The sequence below is a fragment of the Triticum aestivum genome, chromosome 3A (assembly GCF_018294505.1).
Source record: "Triticum aestivum cultivar Chinese Spring chromosome 3A, IWGSC CS RefSeq v2.1, whole genome shotgun sequence".
Taxonomy (NCBI): domain Eukaryota; kingdom Viridiplantae; phylum Streptophyta; class Magnoliopsida; order Poales; family Poaceae; genus Triticum; species Triticum aestivum.
Genome location: NC_057800.1, coordinates 522,379,448 through 522,400,541, shown reverse-complemented (window position 1 = coordinate 522,400,541; position 21,094 = coordinate 522,379,448). Strand labels below are relative to the sequence as shown.

Below are 21,094 nucleotides of genomic sequence, written 5' to 3'. Positions count from 1 at the left end.
GGACGAGACCCTCTATGGTAAGCATTTGAAGAAGTGGCTTGCGGACAAGAAGATGGAGATCAACGATCGTAGGAAGTGCGAGGCGGCGAGGGCAGCTGTGGCTCGGATGCAGTTGGAGGAGGCGGCCTGGATGCAGGCGGAGCAGGACGCATTCCGCTCGAAGCAGGCGCCGAGCCAGTGATCCGAGGCCATCCGTCACGCTCGGACATTGATTTTATTTTGCCATGTCCGGTTTGCTGAACTATTATGATTTGCTTTGCTTTGCTTTGTTTCGAATTTTGACCTTCGGACAGTTTGTATCGTATGATCGATGTGCATGGATTGTATGAATTTAAGGGTCAGAATTTGCGGTATGTGGATGTGCAACGCAACATTTGAGACGTGACCGGACGCGTTCATGGGCATTTGAGGGGTCGGATTCGGCAGCTGTAGGTGCTCTAATTTGGTCTCTACGGTGTCAGATATTCTCTTGCTAAAAAACCCCGGACGTTAATCGCAGCTGAAGCGAGTACCGACACTGTTGAACCCGTGGCGCTCACCAAGCACCAACGCACCGGGAACGAACCGTCCCGTCGCGTCGCGTCGCGTTCCCGTCGCATCCACCCGGCGGAAAACGACAGATCGCGATGGAATCCTCCCCGTCCCACGTCCTCTGCCCGTTGTCTGATTGGCCCCCCACCGCACCATCGAGCCGCACGAACCCGCGCGCGCCACGGGCGCGCGCGGTCCCACCCGCAGTCGCCGTCGCCGTGGGGCCCTCGGTGTTGCGGGAATCGAATCTCTCCTCCCCCTCCCCCCTCCCTTTCCCCCGGTCCCGTGAGCGACGCATCGCTCTCCAGTCTCTCCACCCCCCTCCTCTCTCTCTCCGTCCGCCCTCCGCATCTCCGCGCCGCCGCTGCCGCTACGCCTCTCCCCGGGAAGCCTCGCCGGCGGCCAGGTAGGGGATCCCGCCTCGCCGCCTCCCCCTCTCTCCCCCTCGCGCGCCCCTTCCCGCCCGAGAATTCCGCGAGGCGCTTGGGTTTTTGGGCGGACCGTGAGTTTTCGTTTCATCGCTCCAGGAGTGAGCGGGATTCGCTCGCCACCTAGCCTGCAGATCCGTGAGCTCCCGAGCTTAGCATGGCTTGCTGGTTTTCCGGCGATGCTGTGGGTCTCAGGTTGAATTGGGCAGGAAGAGCTGGAGCTCTGCTCTGGGGGCAAATGGTCCTTCTTCTTTCAGAATTAAGCATTTCTGCCTGCCTTTTATCCCCGGCCGTCGTAGGCTTGGAGTTGCAATTCAGCACACGGACCAGCTGGATCTGTCCTGCTTAATTGGAACAGCCAGCGCGCTTTATTCATGCCCGCCCGTCGTTTCCATGTGAAATTTCGTACTAGTAGTGATTTCCCGGTCTTCGTTTCCTGAAGTGTACTTTGGTGTGATTACGATTAAGGTGGAAGATGGAGACAGGCGGCAAAGATGGCAACCCTTTGAAGAATTACCGTATTGGGAAGACCCTGGGGATTGGTTCGTTCGGGAAGGTCAAGATTGCCGAGCATATAAAAACTGGTCACAAGGTGGCCGTCAAGATCCTTAACCGCCGGAAAATCAAAAACATGGAGATGGAAGAGAAAGGTTGATAATTTTTCTTGCTCTATCTATTGAGCTCTTTCAGTGAGTATAGAGTTTCCTATTCTGTACATATTGGGTATATAGTAGTATGCTGCTGTTGTAGTAATTGTCGCTCATAAATGGAAAGTTGGCATGCTACTATTCTTCTATTAATAACATATACTCCCTGTGATTCAGCCGTTGTAGTAATTACCATTCTCATAAATGGAGTGCTCCTGTTTTTCTATCTTTGCATGATGTAGAAAATTGTGAATGCAGCACCGCTCTTGATTATAAATGTTGTATAGGAACTGTTTAAGAAAATATTCACTGCTCAAGTGCCAAGCACAACAAATGCTCTCGTCTTACATTTTGAGACAGAGGGAGTATCTTATATAGTTGTTTGGTCTAAAATGAAGCACTCAAGTTTTTTTTTTTGCATTGTTCTCTTGCAGTGAAAAGAGAGATCAAGATATTAAGATTATTCATGCACCCACATATCATCCGCCTTTATGAAGTGATAGAGGCACCAGCTGATATTTATGTGGTTATGGAGTATGTTAAGTCTGGTGAATTGTTTGATTACATTGTTGAGAAAGGTAGGCTACAGGAGGAAGAGGCCCGCCGTTTCTTTCAACAGGTAATCTCTCCTTTATTGTCTTGAACCCTTTATTCTGAAGATTCTACTCAGCGTCCTAGTTTCTAAACTCTAAAGTTTGGATTAAGCTTTTTTTTTTGTTCTTGTTTGCCACTTATTTTGATGATGTATCAGCAATGGCATGTGAAAATATAGTTTGCTCGGAAATTGCAGAGTGCAGACACAGTAATGATGTTTATCATTCCACTTAGACCCTTAACGTGACGGGTTACTTTGTTTTCTGTCTTTGTACAGATCATATCTGGTGTTCAATATTGCCACAGGAACATGGTGGTGCACCGCGATCTAAAGCCGGAGAACCTTCTTTTGGACAATAATTGTGATGTTAAGATTGCGGATTTTGGCTTAAGTAATGTTATGCGTGACGGCCACTTTCTTAAGACAAGTTGTGGTAGCCCAAATTATGCAGCTCCAGAGGTAATTATCCTTGAACTATTTTCAGACAGAAAGGACATGACATCATTGTACTCCTAGCTTTGTTCCCAGACTCTTTGGTTTCACTGTATAATATACTTTCTGTTATCTAGGTTATATCTGGAAAACTGTACGCTGGGCCTGAAGTTGATGTATGGAGCTGCGGTGTTATTCTTTATGCTCTTCTATGTGGTACTCTTCCATTTGATGATGAGAACATACCCAACCTTTTTAAGAAAATAAAGGTTAGCAAATATATGTGTAGTCTGCATTTGAATGGTGCATCTGTACCTGCTTCTAGTGATATAAATAATATATTCCATTTTTCATTTCAGGGTGGAATATATACCCTTCCAAGCCATTTATCAGGCCCAGCAAGGGATTTGATTCCAAGGATGCTAGTTGTTGATCCTATGAAGAGGATAACCATTCGTGAAATACGCGAGCATCCATGGTTTGAAGCTCAACTCCCACGATATTTAGCCGTGCCTCCACCAGATACTGCACAACAAGTTAAAAAGGTATAATTAGCCCTCTGCACCGCTTCCTTTATGAAAATCAATTGAACTATGATATAATGGTGTTTCTCTGTGTGTTAGTTATGCCAAATATTCCGCCCATAAAAATATTTTATATTGTTGATATCTCCTATTAAGGCATATAAACTTGGTGGTTAAGTTTATATGTGGTTAAAAATGTGCCCATCATTTCTCTTCATGATTTATAATGATATATTTTAAAGTTTTTTTCTGGGGTCTGTACATTACCCTTCTGCCTTGTGCCATTTAGTGAGGCTATGCATGGGAGTGCTCACTGGTTTCTTAAAATTTTATGTGTATTGGAGTCAATCTTGCAGTTTTCTGTGTGACTGTCCAGATGGGAGCTGACAGGATTTTTTAGTCATGTATTTCTTCATTTAAGTCCTCAAATAAGGTGTTGGTTTCTCTCATGATTTTGTAGATTGATGAAGAATCTCTTGTTAAAGTTATCAGTCTGGGATTTGACAAAAACCTGCTGGTTGAATCAATTCATAATAGATTGCAAAATGAGGTAACTTTTTTTTACGTTCTGTTGTCTGCATATGCCTGTTATGTGCAAATTAACGACCATGACTAATTCATCTGCGCACTGCAGGCAACAGTTGCATATTATTTATTTTTGGATAATAAGAGTCGCACAACAACTGGCTATCTTGGAGCTGGGTATCAAGAAGCTATGGTGAGTTACTGTGTTCACTTGTTTGCCTCCCCCGATTCTGTTTTAATCTTCTGACTGATGCATGTGCTGTTAGATTATTGATTTCTAATAACTTTGGCATCAAGGAATCGTCTTTCTCACCCATTACTCCAAGTGAAACACAAAGTCCAGCTCATGGAAATCGGCAACAACCATATATGGAATCTCCAGTTGGCTTGAGACCACATTTTCCAGCTGATAGGAAATGGGCTCTTGGGCTTCAGGTAATCTATGTTTAGCTTTGATCTGGTGCTTTTCTTAAGCTCTTTCTTATATATTTCAATTAACATCTTTGGATTCATTTTGACAGTCTCGAGCACATCCAAGAGAAGTTATGACTGAAGTGCTGAAGGCTCTGCAAGAACTGAATGTATACTGGAAAAAAATTGGACACTATAACATGAAATGTAGATGGAGTCCTCCTGGCTTTCCCGGTCAGGAGAATATGAATCATACCAACTATAACTTCAGTGCAGAGCCTATTGAAACCGACGACCTGGGTGACAAGTTAAATTTAATTAAGTTCGAACTTCAGGTAAATTGCAAATCCATCTGTATGCATCCAATGAGAAGTCCTGATGCAAATACAGCAGTGTGATGCATGAGTACTTATGCGTGTCTTTCTCCTGATGGTTAAACAGTGTAGCAGACCTTGACCTTTTAGTCACTATAAGTATGGCACTCCAAATTGTTCACTAGCAGTCCCTTGCATTTCCATGCACGCTCGTCTATACATGATATTTTTACTAGGAAGTTATATACACAAGATAACTCTTCACATATCCCTGCATCTCTTTTACTTTGAAATCGGCGCAATAGGTTCAGGAACCTCATAAAATTGGAATCTTATTTCCATTGTATACACACACCCCTGTTGCCATACACCTACTGCTTGCATGCCTCCACTTGATGTCTATTGCAGTCACTATCATGCGAAAACTGAAATTCAACTCCCATTATTCGCGTCACCTTTTACTTCAGTTGTGCACTTGATGGTGATCCCGATGTGCCTCCACTCGGCAACAACTTTACATAATTCATAAACCTATACGATTTGAATAATATTTTCTCCTCCTTATTTCGCTTACGCACTTAAAACCATATGTTCTCATTATCCGTGTTGCATTCTTCTTAGCTGTCTCTGTATTTCTGATATTGCAGCTTTACAAAACAAGAGATGAGAAATACCTTCTGGATTTGCAAAGGGCGAGCGGGCCGCATCTCCTCTTTCTTGATCTATGTGCCGCCTTTCTAGCTCAGCTGAGAGTCCTTTGATACCAGATGTGCCCGAGGAATGTATGTTGTATCACTCTAAAGAGATGTAAATAGCAAGCTTTCTCCAGCGGATCAAAGTCGTGGAGTATGTAGACATGCGGAGCTGTTGTGTGCTTATTTCGGCGCCTATATGCTGAATTTAGACCTGGCAGGGGCGGGCAAGTGAAGCAAGCAAGGAACTATTGCCATCAGGTTATTTCCAGCTGCCGCCAAAGGCACTAGGATATAGAAGTATTATTGATTAATCCTATATTGGCCCCTTGGGACATACTCCTACTCTACTGCTGTTTACTTGCATGTAATTTTTACTGTCTGGGTCTCCAGACCAGACCACGTACACGAATAATTTCTTCAAATTGCAATGGTTAATGAAAGCTGAGCTGCTGACGGGCCACAGACAATCGTATACAGTTTTGTTCTTCATATACTAATTCGAGGTGTCTAATCTCTTCTGCGTCCATTGATTGCGAAGCACGTCCGTTGAGAATCTTCCATAATAATCGTTCGGTTTAGCGTGGTCAATCAGTACAGCTGTGCCATTGGCTGAGAACAATGCGGCAACCATCATGGAAGGAGAGGCATGGACTGTCGCCTAGTAAGCTGCCTTCCAGCAATTTAAATACGTTCAATTTGTTACTGCGAATGCAAGCATGCTCAGCTTTGGACACCACCACGATGGGAGGGCACTTCCTGTACGCGACCGCGACGGGCGCTATGTTGGTAGTAGGAGAAAACGCCCCATGCAAATCCTCTCCATTCGCCTGTTCTTGCTTCGAGTCCACGCACCGGTCATCGTCAAGCAAGCTATTAAAGGCTTGTTAATTTGAACGGTGTCCATTTGTTTTCTTTCTTTCATGGGAAGAAAGAGGGCCCATTGGCTAGGGTTTCTCGTGCCTCTCGCCGGTGCTGTCGCCGGTCTACCTCGTCTCATGTGGTATTAGGGATATGGAGGCGTGGTGGATGGACCAGAGGGCTCAGTTTTTCATGTTCTTTTGAGTTCTTTTATGGTTTGTGTCTAGCTCAGACAGGCGAGGCGGTGGTGGTTCTCTGAAGATAAGGTTCTTCCCGCCTTGCATCCGTTTCGGTGGTGTTTCTAGCATCGTCGGAGGGGGTGTGGAGGTTTGTCTTCAGCGGATCTCGCGGGATTCGGTCGGCGTTTGTCTTCGGTGGATCCAGGTGGATCTTGTAGTCGTCCGTTTGTGTTCATGTGTCTACAAGTTAGATTTTTTCGATCTACGCTTCTTTTCATTGGCGACGACTGTTGTTCTCGTGTGCTGGTCTTATGTGGCCTTGTACGACGACTTTCCGACTGTCTACTACAATAAGGTTTGCTCGGCTCCGATGAGGAGGGACGAAGACGACGGCGCGCCTTCGGCTCGCTTCAGTGCTATTAGTCGTCGGTAGGTGGTCTATAGACCTCGATGTATTTTTTATTTCTGGTGTTCTTTGTACTACCTTGACAGTTGATGAATAAATCGAAGTTATTTTAAAAAATTGAACTGTCTTTTTCTTTTTAAATGGACTGTGATATTTGGTACACGTGTGTCATATAAGCAAAACTGCCACACCTCTACTTCTTTCATTTAAAAGTACCCCACGATCCCCCGTCCTTTGACCTCGCCTCCTCCCAAACGACCCCGGAGGCTCGTCTGAGAAATCTGCTTCTCCCGCACATCTCGCGCGTCCATCCTCGAGAAAACTACCATTTCTTCACGTCTACCACATGATTTCTCCCCAGGACAAAGTTACCATGATATTCGTATGCAAATTATCAGGCCTGTGTTGCATAACTTACCATACTATTTACATAGAACGTACCAGGTACTATGCTTCAACAACTACACCCCTTCAAAGTCACCATTGTATTTTATACACAAGTTAGAAGGTCTTCGATGTGTAAAATACCGTGGTACTTACACATAAGTTATCAGAGTATATGTACATCAACCCCATCCTGGTCAAAATTATCATGTGTGGATTGTACATGAGTTACCGGGTCTACAGTACGTATATTATCATGTTACTTGCACCTAAAAATCTGGGTGTGTTTCAGTAGCTTTTTCCTTAGGTCAAAAAATACCACGATGTTTTTGTGTAACTTATCACGCCTATAGCACGTGTGCCCCTCATAACACTAAACATTATGTCACTTTCCCGTGGCACGCCATGTGTTGTGTTCATTCAAGAGGCCCACGCGCGAGGCGAGGGTATGTTTTTAGCAACTTGTTTTCCTTTGGTAAAAAAAGTTACCATCATGTTTATATTGCAAGTTATTGGTTATGCGGTGCTTATATTATCATGTTATTTACACGAAAATTATTGGGGATGTTTTGAACAACTTTTTCCTGGGAGAAAAAGTTATCATGGTGATTCCAGGTAAGCTATCAAGCCCGTAGTGCTTAAAATATCATGCTATTTACACAAAATTTATCAGGGGTATGTTTCAGCAAATTCTCCCCCACGGGTCAGAAACTTATCATGGTGTTTAGTTATCGCGGTGCATATATTTTCATACTATTTACACATAAAAATGTCAGGGAAGGGAGGTATACTATCGTGTTATTTACACAGAAGATATCGGAGTATCTTTTCAAAAAAAAAATCCCTACGGTCAAAGTTACCATGATGTTTCTACCTCAATTATCAGATGTGCGCTGCATATATTACCATCTATTAAAGGCAAAAACATGTCAAAACAGTATTTCCCTTAGCTTGTTCAATAATCAGTGTCATAGGTGAGGTTGTTAGTTCCCTTTGTTGATTACTTGCAGACCAGAGATCAAATTCTAGTTCAAGCATTATTTTTGCCCGAAAATTGGAGGATGTGCGGGAAATGAAGAAGATCGGGAGGCGTGTGGCAGTTTCGCAATCTGTCACACGGTTGCCATATACATATTTCGTTTTTAAATATCCCCCACATTGCGTTGCGCCCTTACTGTTGTTTTCAGGAAATGTTCCAAATCCGCCCCTAAATTTTGAACACTAAAAATCAAGTGACCAGACTTGTCATGTGTATGTTTTAAAGTAAAAAATTGCCATGTAGTAAAAAAAATACCAGAGAAATTGCCATGCGGGTGACGTAAGATTTATATCTGGGTCCTTTGCATTGGCCGAGAATGTCAATTTGCGAAGGTGCTGTGCTGATTCGGAAAAGAAACCTCAACGCAAGAAAATGGATGATCTCAAAAACATTCGATCGAAACGAGTGAAGATCGAAGGCAAGTGATCCCGAGAACAAATGTAAGCTAATAAATTCGGCCGCGATCAGCCTCGTTTCGATAAAACCAATTACGTATACATGAGTTGATGAGTAACACGACAGTACAATGCGCGAACACTCGGTAAATCTCACAACCAGCGAGTAGAATAGTACAACGATCCCTCCCATCCCGGGGAAGGCATCGGCGTCGACGCTATCTCCTGGCGTGCGCGGCGCCGGCGGGCTGGTCGCAGGAGAAGACCTGCTTCGGGAGCCGCCACGCCTCCGCTGCGCCGAAGCACATGTCGTCGAGCGCCTCGCTGCGGCACCACCGGCACCTGCCCCCGCCGCCGCTCGCCCCGCACTTGCCGCGCGTCGCCAGATCCCGGCACCCCGCCTCCGCCTCCGCCCTCGCTGACCGAGCAGCAGCCTTGCTCTTGATTCTGCCCGCCGCGGCGGCTGCCGACGCGGCCCCCGAGCAGACCAGGAGAAGAGCGAGCAGCAGCAGCAGCAGCGCCGCAGATCTGGCCATGAGGTGAGAAACAGAGACGGTCTGGGACGATTGGATTGGGTATCAGTCAGAGGGGAGTCTGAATATTTGGACTCTGGATCGCGATACGGACGGTGGGCCTCTCCTTTCTCTTTGACGGGAAAATGAGGTTGGCGCCTTTTCTCTTCCAGCCTTCAGACGTTGGGCCGGCATACCAACGATTGGCTGGCTACAACTTTTTTTTTTGACATCTTGGCTGGCTACAACTTGATTTAGCTGTGAATTCCCCTTTCAAGGAAAGAAAAATAAAACTGTGAATTCTCAAAAATAAATAAATGCAAGTTATCTTTTTGTCCCTCGTGACTTAGATCCATCGAACAAATCATCAGCACAAGCATTTGTTCAAAATAAGGAAAATACATAGAGGTCCAACTCAAAAAAATAAATACATTGTGGTCCTTGAGGGTGATTGTCTTCCTCATCTCGAACGGACCGACGACATGTTATTGTTCCTTCTTCTCCATTGTCCGATTAGCCTGTTGTTGATCACTGATGGAAGTCACCGAGGCCACTAACGAACCATCGTCTAGAGAAGAAACCGTCTAAGCTATCGTCAGAAGACCAACAAATTCACTATCCCAACCTCTAAAAAGCTCATAGGCATCATTTTGACATTGGAGGCTGCACCAAATTGACAGAGATGAGGCAACCATAGATGGAAGTCGTTGCTGCATCCGATGAACCCTAACATCACTGGCCAGAAATATCGGTGGTAATCTACGTCAACGAGCCACCGAAGTCACCCCAGCCCACATCGTCGATATGAGAGGCTCGAGGAAACTTTATTCACCAGATTGGGGTCAACACGTAGGCCTACTAAAAGCTTCAAAGAAGGGAATAATTAGTTTGATGCCAACATTTGGCATTGCCAATACTTGGCAAGCTAACAATTGACAATATTAAAAGTTGCCAAAAATTGACAATTTTTTGTGAGGTTGCCAAGTAAACATGGTAACCAACCAAGCACTAGACAATTTTTGGCATGTCCGTTTTCGGCATCAAACGAATCATGCTCAGAACTCCATCTAATAGATGGGAGCCTCTTGCCCTCCTACGCGTGCAAAGATAGTGGAGGAGGAGGCTGATGACCTACTAGGAGAGGAGTGGCTGCACGGTGAGCCTAGAAAAATCTCCTCTCTGTGGTTTGGGAAGGAGGAAAGTTCTCATAATCGCCAAAGAAGAGAGACATCCACAAAGCTGCACCAATCAGTCCGGTGTCTACTCTCTTTACCTGCTGGTCACCTCAGGCATACGCCACTCCACCTCTGAAGGCCATGAAGGCGCCGTTGGATGCTCCCTGTGTCCTCTAAGTTCACCTACCAACTCTTCATGAGACTATGCCCCTGCTGGGAGGCTTTTTTTGTAATAGTGCTACTTTTCCGAGAAATACACTTCGGTTCCTGGTTGTATAAACACCCTATATGGAGAATTTTTTAATAATTAAACAGAAAGTCAAATAGTTTAGAATTTTTTTAGAATAAACTTGACTTACTTCTGCACTAGTATGTAAATTTCCAAAAAATAAAAATCAACGTTGACTTCATAGCGAAAAAGACAAAATTTATTTGCTATTATAGGTCACTATTCACACTATTTTGATCAAAAATTTGTCTTTTTTGGAAAGAAGTCAAAGGGGGATTTTCTTTTTGTGAAATTTTTCTCACAAGTGTAAGGTCAAGTTTATTCCAAAAAAAAATTCAGAATTTTTTGACTTTTTGTTGAATTATTAAATTATTTTTCCATATAGAGTGTATATGTCCTCATAGATCAAGAGTTCCCCTCCTACTTTCCCTAGCTAGCTTGTTGCTGTTTTACTGTTTTTTAGACTGCTCTTTTAAGAGCTGTTGTATCAGACTTGGTGTGGTTTTGGTTTCATTCTGAGTAATGGAACCGGGGAGGTGCTCCCTGTTCTTCTAAAAGAAAGTTCTCATAACAAGTCTTGTGTTTCTGGATACAGTTATCTTCATTCTAAATTTCTAATATAAAAAAAACTTTCTGTTATATATGGAAAATTACCATTTTGCTCTAAAAGGAGGTCAAAAAGGTTCGTCATCATTCTTGTTCCTCAAGTACGTTCTCTCACACCGTTGTATGTACTCCCTCCGTTCGGAATTACTTGTCGCAGAAATGGATGTATCTAGACGTATTTTAGTTCTAGATACATCCATTTTCGAAATAAGTAATTTTGAACGGAGGGAGTATATGACACGACTCTTGCCAAATATACATTCTGTGTCTGCATCTTCTTTTATACAGACAAAAGGACCCAAGGGTCGAACTCTGCAGCGACTCAAGTCACGTCATATAGTAAACCAACTGCGGGTCAATGGCCTTGGGAATGCCCCTAGCCGGAGCGTCATCCAGGCCAGTGTTGAGCAGGGACTCGGCCAGCTTCCGTGCAAACGCCATGTAGCTCTGGTAATCGTGCTCTGCTTTGACTTCTCCGGTATGCGACTCAGGAGCAGCAGCACAAGTTATGGTAGTATCGGCGACCGGCCCGTTGTCTGGCCGGACGCGGCCGCAGCTGCGGTCGTACAGCCAGTCCCCGGATTTCCAGTCGAAGGTGTAGAGCGGCAGAAACCGGTGGCCGAAACTGGCGACGAAGTCTATGGCCTCCAGCACGAACTCCGCCTCGCGCGCCGACGTGTAGTACGCCAGGCTGACACGCGTCCACCCTGGCCGCACTCCGTGATAGCCCTGCATGGATTGATCGGTCAGAATCCATCATCAACAAATAGTGAGTGCAGAGGATGATGAAGTTGGAAACTGTTTAGTTTCGGTTACCATCTCGACGGCGGATTTGATGGCCTTGGCTCGCGCCGGAGTGATGCCGAGCAACCGGTGGCCGTAAGGCCCTGCGCAGGCGCAGCCCCCGCGAGCCTGCACGCCGAACAGGTCGTTCAGTAGCTTCGTCACCAATCGGCAGTGCAACTGCGGCCTCGCCGCCCCCACCTCCTTGTTCTCGTCGACGACCGGAGGGTACACCACGAAAGAGAGCACCGGGAGCCGGCCTGCGGTGCTGCCGGGGTCGCCGCCGAGCAGCAGGCGCAGGTTGGGGTTGGCAGCCGTCCGGATCCGGCGGAGGGCGAGGGCGAGCATGCGCTGCTCGCCCTCCTCGACGCACTCCGCCCCGACCCACTCCTTCACCTTGAACGCCAGCGCCGCTCGGACCTTCTGTATGATGGCCGGCGTCCCCGCGTCCTCGCGCTCCTCCGTGTCCTCGCAGTACACTGTGTCTCCGTGGTCGAAGCCGCTGACGTAGAGCACGGTGCCCCCGCCGCTGGTGGACGGCGCGGTGCGGCGGAGGCGGTAGAGCCGCGACGCCATCGCGAGGATGCCCGGGCTGCCGGGCCCGCCGAGGAACTTGTGCGCGCTCAGGAAGACGGCGTCGTAGCCGTCCGGCTCCCCGGACCTCATGTCGATGTCGACGTAGGGCGCGCTGCATGCGAAGTCGAAGCAGGCGAAGGCGCCGTGCCGGTGCAGCAGGCGCGCCACGGCCCGCGTGTCGGTGCGCAGCCCGGTGACGTTGCTGCACGCCGAGAAAGAGCCCAGCATGGGCCGCCCCGCGCGCCCGGGCGCCGCCAGCGCCGCCTCCAGGGCCGCCATGTCGACGAGGCCGTCGTCCTCCCGCAGCCTGATCTCCACCACCTCCGCGAGGCTCTCCCGCCACGAGAGCAGGTTGGAGTGGTGCTCGTGCGGCCCGACGAATACCACCCACCGGTCGGACGGCGGCAGGGCCTCCAGCACCCTGGCGCGCAGCGTGGGAGGGACGGCCATGCCGGTCACCTCCTGGAGGCGCTTGATGGCGGCGGTGCAGCCCGTGCCGCAGAAGAGCAGCACGTCCTGTGGGCCGCCTCCCAGGCTGCGCTTCACGTACCGCGCCGCCTCCCCGGCCAGCCTGCTCGTGTGCATGCCCACGTAGCTGTCCACCGTGTGCGTGTTGCCTACACCATCATGGACACAGACTTACACATCACTGACAATTCCAAATTTTTCATTAGTTCGGGTGAGCATAACTTGTACTCCTACTAGTACTAGAATCAGTTAAAAAAAGTTACTCCCTCAGTTCATTTTTATAAGTCGTTTCAGACAACTGAAAATAAGCTACTTTGCACCTTGTCTAAAACGTCTTCAAGGTCTTATAATAGTGAATAGAGGGAGTATAAAAAAAGAGCTAGCGGAAAGGCTGTTAATGGCGCGCACCGTAATACGGGAGAACGTTCCGCTGCACGAACTCCTCGACGAAGAGCAGGCAGCGGCCGGACGCCGTGTGGTCGGCGTACGTGATGCGGCGAGTCCCGAACGGCGACGAGAACTCTGCTTCGGCGCCGATGATCTGTGACCTGAGCCACTCCAACTTCACCGCGGGGTCGTCGTCCGTCTCATTCTTGCTTCCATCGCCGTCACCGAGCACAAGATCATCGAACAGGAGGCCATCAGCATTTGCTGAAGGAGATGCGGCACCGGTACTAGAAAGAGCGCCCGTGCTAGCACTAACAGAGATGGGCACGGGCAGAGCCACAAGAAGAGGCATGATAGATGATGTCGAACAAAATGAAGATCGAAGATGATCTGTGAGTGGGCTCTTGAACATACAGCTACGCTGTATATATAGAGAGGCTGGTTTAATTTGACCTTAACATGTAGTAGTAGTATGAAGTGTTCTACAGGAGATGATCCGTGTACGCTGTCCACAGGAATTGATCTGTGTGCCCCTTCCTGTAGAATTGTTAGTGGACATTCGCTGTGTTGGACTCGACTCGGGCATCTGTAAGCAAGGTGCTCAGCCGTGCTAGATGGGAACATGAAGCATGGGTTGAGTGCCCTCCGATCACAAGAAATCAAATCCCAGGGCAGGCAGCGACGGTGTTTGTCGCGGCTGCGAAGCGAAACACTGATGAAGGTAATGCCCAGTCCGTGGGCTGGATCGCCTCTGATTCTCATTTCGGCTCAGTGGGAGGCGTCGGCCGGACGCCGCGACGCGGGTTGCATCACTCGACCAATCAAAACAAACAAGTCGTCCCGCCAATGCATAGCTAGCCTGACTAGATGGTGTTTTTCAGTTTTATAAGAGCAACTCCAACGGACCACCTAAACGGACGGTGCTTTTGTCCGTTTGGGTCGGCCGCCCGTCCGGCGTCCGTCCTCAATTAGATTTGGTTCGGCAGTGCAGCCGACGCGCCGACCCATTTCATGACTGCGCGCGCTGGTTTTGGCGTTCCAGTGCGCGGGAAAGGTTCGCGCGCTAGTTTTGGCGCGGCCGACGCTCGTTATAAGAAAGTGCTCCCTCCACACTCCGCCCGCCGCTCACTCCTCTCCTCCCTCACTAGCCTCGCTGCCTCTGCGTCACCATGTCGATGCGCCGCCTAGACGCTTTGGATTTTCGCGGAGTCCGCGAGCGCCGCTCCGGCGCCTTCTCCTCCGAGATCTGGTTTGATGAGAAACGCCTCATTCTCGACACATTCGACACCGCAGAGGAGGCGGCCCGCGCGCATGACGCGGCGGCGTGGCGCCTCCTGAGGCCTCGTCGGGAGATGAATTTCCCCGACGTGTCCAGCCAGCGGGCGCAGGATCTCGCCTCTCTCCCGCGGCTTTTCACCGACAAGGGTCGTCGTGACCACCGGAGGCGGCAGCGTCGCCTTGCCATCGCCGAGATGGACATGGAAGCCATGATGGTGTGGTGCGAACGCTTCCCGCAGGATATCGTCGACGAGCGCCAGTTCTACAAGCAAAGGAGGGTGGAGAGGGAGGCGAGGAGGATGGAGTGAGCCGCCTATCGGGAGGACAAGCGTGTGCGGAAGCAGACCGCTCAATTGAACCTGAAGCTCGGAGAAGCGTCGTCCTGGGACTCCGAGGACGAGCGGTATGCTGACGCCTACATTCAGACGTCGGAGGAGGACATTACTGAGTCGGAGTCGAAAAACGACTAGTAGTTCATCTTTTTTTTCTGTCTATGCTACAACTATCTATGTATCCTTTTTCTATCGGAAAAAATGGCCAGCGGCGTCGGCGACGAAGCAGGCGGGCGATGGTACATTGTTGGACGGGGAGAGGCCAATGTGCCATCGACCAGCGAGCCCGAGGAGGAGAGAGGGCGAGCGCGCACGCGCCCGTCTTCTGTCTGTGCCGGCGCAAATCCGACTCAAAAATGGGCCAGAAATGGGTCGGCGGGTGGACGAAAGAGGACGCGCATCCGTTTGGGTCGGCGCGTTGGGCCGCCTTTTCAATCCGCGCTGACCCAAACGAATGGCGGCGGACGAAATGGGTCGCCCCATTGGAGTTGCTATTTGGGCATTTGCAACGTTTGACTTCCAAACCAGCCGCAACCGCCTTGTCAGACAAGTTTTTTCATGCAATGCAGTTCTGTATTGGTACGCTTAGCGGTTCGGACACACTTTTTCTCACAGATAGAAGACAAACTAGGAGGGCTTTGCGGGCGCCCGGACCGCTGACACGTCCATTTCTGACTGCCCTTGTCCACCATTAACCCCCTCACTCGCCCGCATGTGCATCCCGCCGAAACAGTCAGTGCCGCTCCAGAGCGCCAGTGCCGAATTCATGTCCGCCCAGAGCGGACACGATCTCTCACTGTTGTGGTGTTAGAAGGGAGAGAGAGAGAGGGATTGGTGAAATTGTTCATTGTATTGCTTGAGCCTCATGGGCATATATGGGAGTACATGATCATCTTGGAGTACAAGGCAAGATAGAATAATATCCTACGCTATCGTAGCTTTCCTAATAATCACGATAATTAATATACCCCGTAATCACAGCGGTAGCGACGCAGACGGTGAGACTGGAGAGAATTCGAAGGCAAGCTGACAGACACCCCCCACAGTCGTAACGGTCGATGCATGGCGGAAGCCGTGGCTGGAGTGGAAACCGACAAGGTTGCTCAAGCAAGGCGGTAGCCCTTTGTGTCGTTTGTCGATGTATCCGAGAGCGTAGCATGGTGTAGTCGTGGTCGAGGTAGCCGTGAGAAGAAAGCCGTGGTCAATGTCGAGTCAGGGTAGCCGGTGTCGAGGAAGTCGCCGTGGAGCCGCGGGTGCAAGGAGGCGCCGAGTTAGCATGGGCGCAGCGGTGTCGAAGTAGTGGTGCGTCGGAAAGAAGATGTTGTTGATGCATTGCAGCGGGTTTGCCAAGCCCGGGGACACATCGTTGATGAAGGCACGCATCGGTGTTGCCGACACCAGGCATGCGTAGACGGGTGAAGACGAAGTTGACGAAGCGTCGCGCCAGGCTTGCCAGGCCCGGGGACACGTCATGAACGAAGGTACGCATCGGTGTTGCCAGCACCGGGCATGCGTAGACGAGGGACCTGCACAAGCTGTACACCATGTCGGAGAAGTCGGAGGGGCCAACAGAGAAGAACTCGACGACGATTGCGCCGTCCATCAGCGCGGGGTCGATGTAAGCAACGGTGGTCGGAGTAGATGAAGTGGTCGGGGTAGATGACGGCGACGCTGGCGACAAGCTAGTGCTGGACGAAGACGAAGGCGGTGGACGGGCGGCGGCTATGGGGGTAGCGGCGGCGGTGGCCGAAGAAGAGCGGCGGCGGTGCTCGAAGTAGGCGAGAAACCCGACAGCATGACGAAGACCGGCATGGACGGTGGCGTTCCCGCGCCAAGGGAGGCGCGCGACACATACCACAAGAGGTCGACGCGCGAGGACGACAGTGGACTATGGGCCGCGGCGCCATGGCCCGAAGGGGCGACGCGGCGGCAGTAGGCGGGTCGGGGCACCCGCGGGCACCGTGGGCTATTGCACTACAGCCCGAAGGGGCGGCGCAGCGGCGGAGCACGGGTCGGTGCAACCGCGGGGATGGCCTCGGGGCGGCGGCGGGGACCGCATATCGCGGCACTACGGCCCGAAGGGGCGACGCGCGAGTCGTTGCAGCCGCCAGAAGAACCACGAGGTGGCGGCGCTATAGCTCGACGGGGCGACGCAACGGCAGCCCGTTGCTGGATTGGTGGAGGGGCACGCTAAACTTAGGGACGATCTTCACGGGTCCTGCGGAGGCATGAGCTACCGATAGGCCAGGTCTGTCGCGGGGCGTAGATGTGGTGGATTGCGGCGTCGAGCGGGTGATCAAGCCGATCGCACGTGATGTCGGGGACGACGCTCGGTGGAGACGGGGTGGCGGAGTCCGAGATGAAGCCGGCGGTGAGAGCGTGGGACGTCGTGCAGAAGAGCATGTCAGCACCGACACCCGGGCTGCCAAAGCAGCGCCGATGCCTGGGCAGCGAGGCCTGAGCAACCAACATAGCAACGGCGCCTGAGCTGAGGCAGCCGACGAGCTTGACGCAGTCGGCCCGATGCAGCCAGGGACGAAGCCGGCGAGGCAGACCGTAGGGCCGCGACGTGCAGACACGACGGGCGGGTCGGCGTGCGAACAACGACTTTGATGGGCCGCCGCATGGCGCGAGGCCGCCGGATAAGGGCGATGCTGGTGTCCCGGTCGGAGAGGGCGGTGACGGTCGGCGTAGATAGACGAGCGGGCCAATGCACGGATGACGACCGTGAGGGGCCGCCTGTCACGCGAGGCCGTCGGGTCAGCAAAGAGCCTGCCGGTGTTGGAGTAGAGGCGCATGGGGTCGACGGTGACGGCGGGTGACGTAAACCAATCAAGCATAGGTCGGAAAACCAAAAGGAAAACGCCGATTAAGATGACCGGTGGGAGAGAGAAAAACCTAGAAGCAAGGTGTAGGATCGAAAGTATGTCTAAAGGGGGGGGGGGTGATTAGACTACTTGACCAATTAAAAATCTATCTTATTCCCAATTTTAGTCTTTGGCAGATTTTAGCTATCTTAGCACAAGTCAAGCAATCTTAACACAATTCAAGCAAGCATGCAAAGAGTCTATGAGCAGCGAAAAGTAAAGCATGCAACTTGCAAGAATGTAAAGGGAAGGGTTTGGAGAATTCAAACGCAATTGGAGACACGGATGTTTTTGTCATGGTTCCGATAGGTGGTGCTATCGTACATCCACGTTGATGGAGACTTCAACCCATGAAGGGTAACAGTTGCGCGAGTCCACGGAGGGCTCCACCCATGAAGGGTCCATGAAGAAGCAACCTTGTCTATGCCATCATGGCCATCGCCCACGAAGGACTTGCCTCACTAGCGGTAGATCTTCATGAAGTAGGCGATCTCCTTGCCCTTACAAACTCCTTGGTTCAACTCCACAATCTTGTCGGAGGCTCCCAAGTGACACCTAGCCAATCTAGGAGACACCACTCTCCAAGAAGTAACAAATGGTGTGTTGATGATGAACTCCTTGCTCTTGTGCTTCAAATGATAGTCTCCCCAACACTCAACTCTCTCTCACAGGATATGGATTTGGTGAAAAGAAGATTTGAGTGGAAAGAAACTTGGGGAAGGCTAGAGATCAAGATTCATATGGTAGGAATGGAATGTCTTGGTCTCAACACAAGTGTAGGTGGTTCTCTCTAGAAAATATAGGTTGGAAGTGTAGGTTTGTTCTGATGGCTCTCTCCATGAATGAAGAGTGGGTGGAGGGGTATATATAGCCTCCACACAAAAACTAACCGTTACACACAATTTACCAATCTCAGTGAGACCGAATTGAGAAACTCGGTCGGACCGATTTAGCAAACCTAGTGACCGTTAGGATTTTCGGTGGGACTGAGATGCAACTCGGTAGGACCGATATGGTTAGAGTTAGGGCATAATGTAATCTCGGTGTGACCGATTACACAAACTCGGTGGGACCGATTTTGGTAATAAACTAACCAGAGAGTTGGTCAGGTAAACTCGATGGGACCGATCGCTCATTTCAGTGGGACCGAAATGTTACAAAAGGGAAACAGAGAGTTTACATTGCAATCTTGGTGGGACCGATCGCTCATCTCGGTAGGACCGAAACGTTACGAAGGGAAACAGAGAGATTACAATCCCATCTCGGTGTGACCGAGATCCCTATCGGTGAGACCGATTTGCCTAGGGTTTGTGGCAGTGGCTATGACATCTGAACTCGGTGGCGCCGGATAGAAAGAATCGGTGGGGCCGAGTTTGACTTTTGGTTTAGGTCATATGTGGATGTGGGAAGATAGTTGAGGGTTTTGTAGCATATCACTAAGCACTATGAAGCAAGAACCTCATTAAGCAACACCTCATCCCTCCTTGATAGTATTGGCTTTTCCTATAGACTCAATGTGATCTTGGATCACTAAAATATAAAATGTAGAGTCTTGAGCTTTGAGCTTGAGCCAATGTTTTTGTTCTTAGTATTTTGAGGGGTTCACTTTCCTCATCCATGCCATGCTATTCATTGAGCTTTTTCTGAAATATTAATCTTGGAATAACATTAGCTCAATGAGCTATATGTTGTTAAGAATTACCAAAACCACCTAGGAATAGTTGCACTTTCAATCTCTCCCTTTTTGGTAATTGATGACAACATATAGATCAAAGCTTCGACGAATGATAATAAGAGTAAAAAACATTGTCGCTTTTAGAAGTATGTGAAAAGCAAGAGCTCCCCCTAAATTTGTGCATAGTTTATGATTTGCTTTGGACTGCAAATGCACATAGAATTAGGCTCATGGGTTACTCTTCCATGTCACATACATCTGGGTGGAGCGCTCAAAATGATAATAATTAAATACATGCACTCATCACCAAGCAAAGTGAATGATCATATAGGGATAAAATGATAATGTCATCCAACAAGCATTAATGTAGCATATGATCAAACACACATGATCATCCAAGTATCACACAAACAGAAAGTATCTCAAACAAGCAAAGCAAATAAAGTTCAACCATCAAAGTAAGAGAGAATAAAAAACAGCAACGCTCTCTCTCGAAGCCTATGATCTATACATTTTTCTCCCCCTTTGGCAACAAGTTACCAAAAAGTTCCTAGAAAATGCATAGCACTAAATCGTCTCTCAGACTTGGTCTTCAGGTGGTGGTGTCCGGATAACTCCAAGAACGAAGGCTTTAGTCAATGTAGATGGAGCTGATGGAGTAGGTGCTGGAGCTGGTGGCACTGAAGCTGTAGCTGGTGCAGATGAAGTGGCTCTGGTGTCTGGAACAGGCACTGCAGCAGATCTCTGAGCTCTAGGCACTCTGGCAAATGCATCAGTGGTTGTCTTGCCCTTCCTCTCCTGCATATCATCCTGAAGTTGCTCCACAACAGACTGGATCTCAATTACCTTCACATCCATGTCATAGAACTTCTGCTCTATGATCCTTTCCAAGCTCTCCTGGTTTTGAATTAGGGTGGCCATCCCTTTCTCAATCCTTAGAGTGGATGCAATCAAGTAGCCAAGCTGATCTTGCTTGCTCTTCAGAAGATACTGATATGCCTCTTCCATGGTTGGCATCTTTGCAGCTTTCTCAGCCTTTGCCTTCTCCCTCTTTGCTTGAACGTGCACAAAAGATGGTTCATCCTTATTCATAACCACTTGGTTGTCCTCAAAGTTTGGATAGATAGGCATGTGCTCCTTGTCCAACAAGTATGTGCCAGTGCCCATCTTGGAGTTAATCAACTCCTGGATCTGTGGTGCATACCCACAGCTTCTCTTTTGGTCAGAAGCTGTCCTCTTGATAGTTTCAACTATAAGACTCATGACCTTGAACTTTTGTGGTACATCAAATATATGTAGCAGATTGATGGAGTGGCCTCTGATCATTCTGTGATCACCAGACTTGGGCAGAAGAGTGTGCCTGAGTATCCAATTGATAGTAGGCAGCCTTGACAGCAGGTGTTTCACGGATCCAAATTGGTGAGTCTCAAGATCTGCATCAGGAATCTCCTTGTACATGCTAGCCATGGAGTTGTGATCCTTCTTCTTCTTGGCATAGACATCCAAGTCATCTTCATTCTCCTCAAGAGCATTGATCAATTGAGCCCATTCTGCTACTGTTGACTGCTATCTAGTGCCTTCAGACATCTAGACTATCTTGCCATCTGGGTAGAAGTGAGCTGTGGAGTAGAACTGCATGATAAGCTCATCATTCCACTGTGTGAGCTTCTGAGCCACAAACTCATCAACTCCACAAGCCTTGAAACTGTCATATACTCCTGGATAATGTTCTTCATTCTCCTTGATGTACTCCCAGTTGACCCATATCATGTCACATACTATTGGTTTCTTGTCAAGCAACACTGTCTCATAAAAATCATGCTGTTCTTTGGTATGGAACCAG

At 49.1% G+C, this 21,094-nt stretch overlaps 3 protein-coding genes across 4 annotated transcripts; 1 reads left to right on the top strand and 2 right to left on the bottom strand.

Moving 5' to 3' along the window:
• The first annotated feature begins 711 nt into the window (after positions 1 to 711).
• Positions 712 to 5,569, top strand: LOC123062000 (serine/threonine protein kinase OSK1). 2 transcript variants are annotated; one of them, XM_044485295.1, is made up of 11 exons: positions 712 to 937; positions 1,428 to 1,609; positions 2,041 to 2,225; positions 2,478 to 2,660; positions 2,771 to 2,902; positions 2,993 to 3,178; positions 3,618 to 3,707; positions 3,792 to 3,875; positions 3,980 to 4,117; positions 4,204 to 4,428; positions 5,055 to 5,569. In XM_044485295.1, the coding sequence occupies exons 2-11, from the start codon at positions 1,435 to 1,437 to the stop codon at positions 5,166 to 5,168; spliced, it is 1,512 nt and encodes a 503-aa protein (XP_044341230.1). In that variant the 5' UTR covers positions 712 to 937; positions 1,428 to 1,434; the 3' UTR covers positions 5,169 to 5,569. The 2 variants fall into 2 exon arrangements, 1 of the variants encoding a protein (XP_044341230.1); XR_006429453.1 differs by lacking the exon at positions 5,055 to 5,569 and having other exon boundaries at positions 3,949 to 4,117; positions 4,204 to 4,271.
• Positions 5,570 to 8,409: 2,840 nt separating this feature from the next.
• On the bottom strand, positions 8,410 to 8,978 carry LOC123058545 (uncharacterized). Its single transcript, XM_044481260.1, has one exon. The coding sequence runs from the start codon at positions 8,897 to 8,899 to the stop codon at positions 8,582 to 8,584; it is 318 nt and encodes a 105-aa protein (XP_044337195.1). The 5' UTR covers positions 8,900 to 8,978; the 3' UTR covers positions 8,410 to 8,581.
• Positions 8,979 to 10,918: 1,940 nt separating this feature from the next.
• Positions 10,919 to 13,503, bottom strand: LOC123058544 (uncharacterized). Its single transcript, XM_044481259.1, has 3 exons — positions 13,121 to 13,503; positions 11,702 to 12,861; positions 10,919 to 11,614 (listed from the first exon to the last, which is right to left on the bottom strand). Exons 1-3 carry the CDS (start codon positions 13,449 to 13,451, stop codon positions 11,213 to 11,215), a joined length of 1,893 nt encoding a protein of 630 aa, XP_044337194.1. The 5' UTR covers positions 13,452 to 13,503; the 3' UTR covers positions 10,919 to 11,212.
• Between the last annotated feature and the right edge of the window lie 7,591 nt (positions 13,504 to 21,094).

Excerpts from the sequence above, each read along its gene's own strand:
- LOC123062000 (XM_044485295.1), top strand. The coding sequence starts at position 1,435 with ATGGAGACAGGCGGCAAAGATGGCAACCCTTTGAAGAATTACCGTATT. Across the intron at positions 2,661-2,770 it reads CAAATTATGCAGCTCCAGAG|GTTATATCTGGAAAACTGTA; the intron begins GTAATTATCCTT and ends TCTGTTATCTAG. Across the intron at positions 3,708-3,791 it reads ATAATAGATTGCAAAATGAG|GCAACAGTTGCATATTATTT; the intron begins GTAACTTTTTTT and ends TGCGCACTGCAG.
- LOC123058545 (XM_044481260.1), bottom strand. The coding sequence starts at position 8,899 with ATGGCCAGATCTGCGGCGCTGCTGCTGCTGCTGCTCGCTCTTCTCCTG.
- LOC123058544 (XM_044481259.1), bottom strand. The coding sequence starts at position 13,451 with ATGCCTCTTCTTGTGGCTCTGCCCGTGCCCATCTCTGTTAGTGCTAGC. Across the intron at positions 12,862-13,120 it reads GAACGTTCTCCCGTATTACG|GCAACACGCACACGGTGGAC; the intron begins GTGCGCGCCATT and ends ATGATGGTGTAG. Across the intron at positions 11,615-11,701 it reads TCAAATCCGCCGTCGAGATG|GGCTATCACGGAGTGCGGCC; the intron begins GTAACCGAAACT and ends CAATCCATGCAG.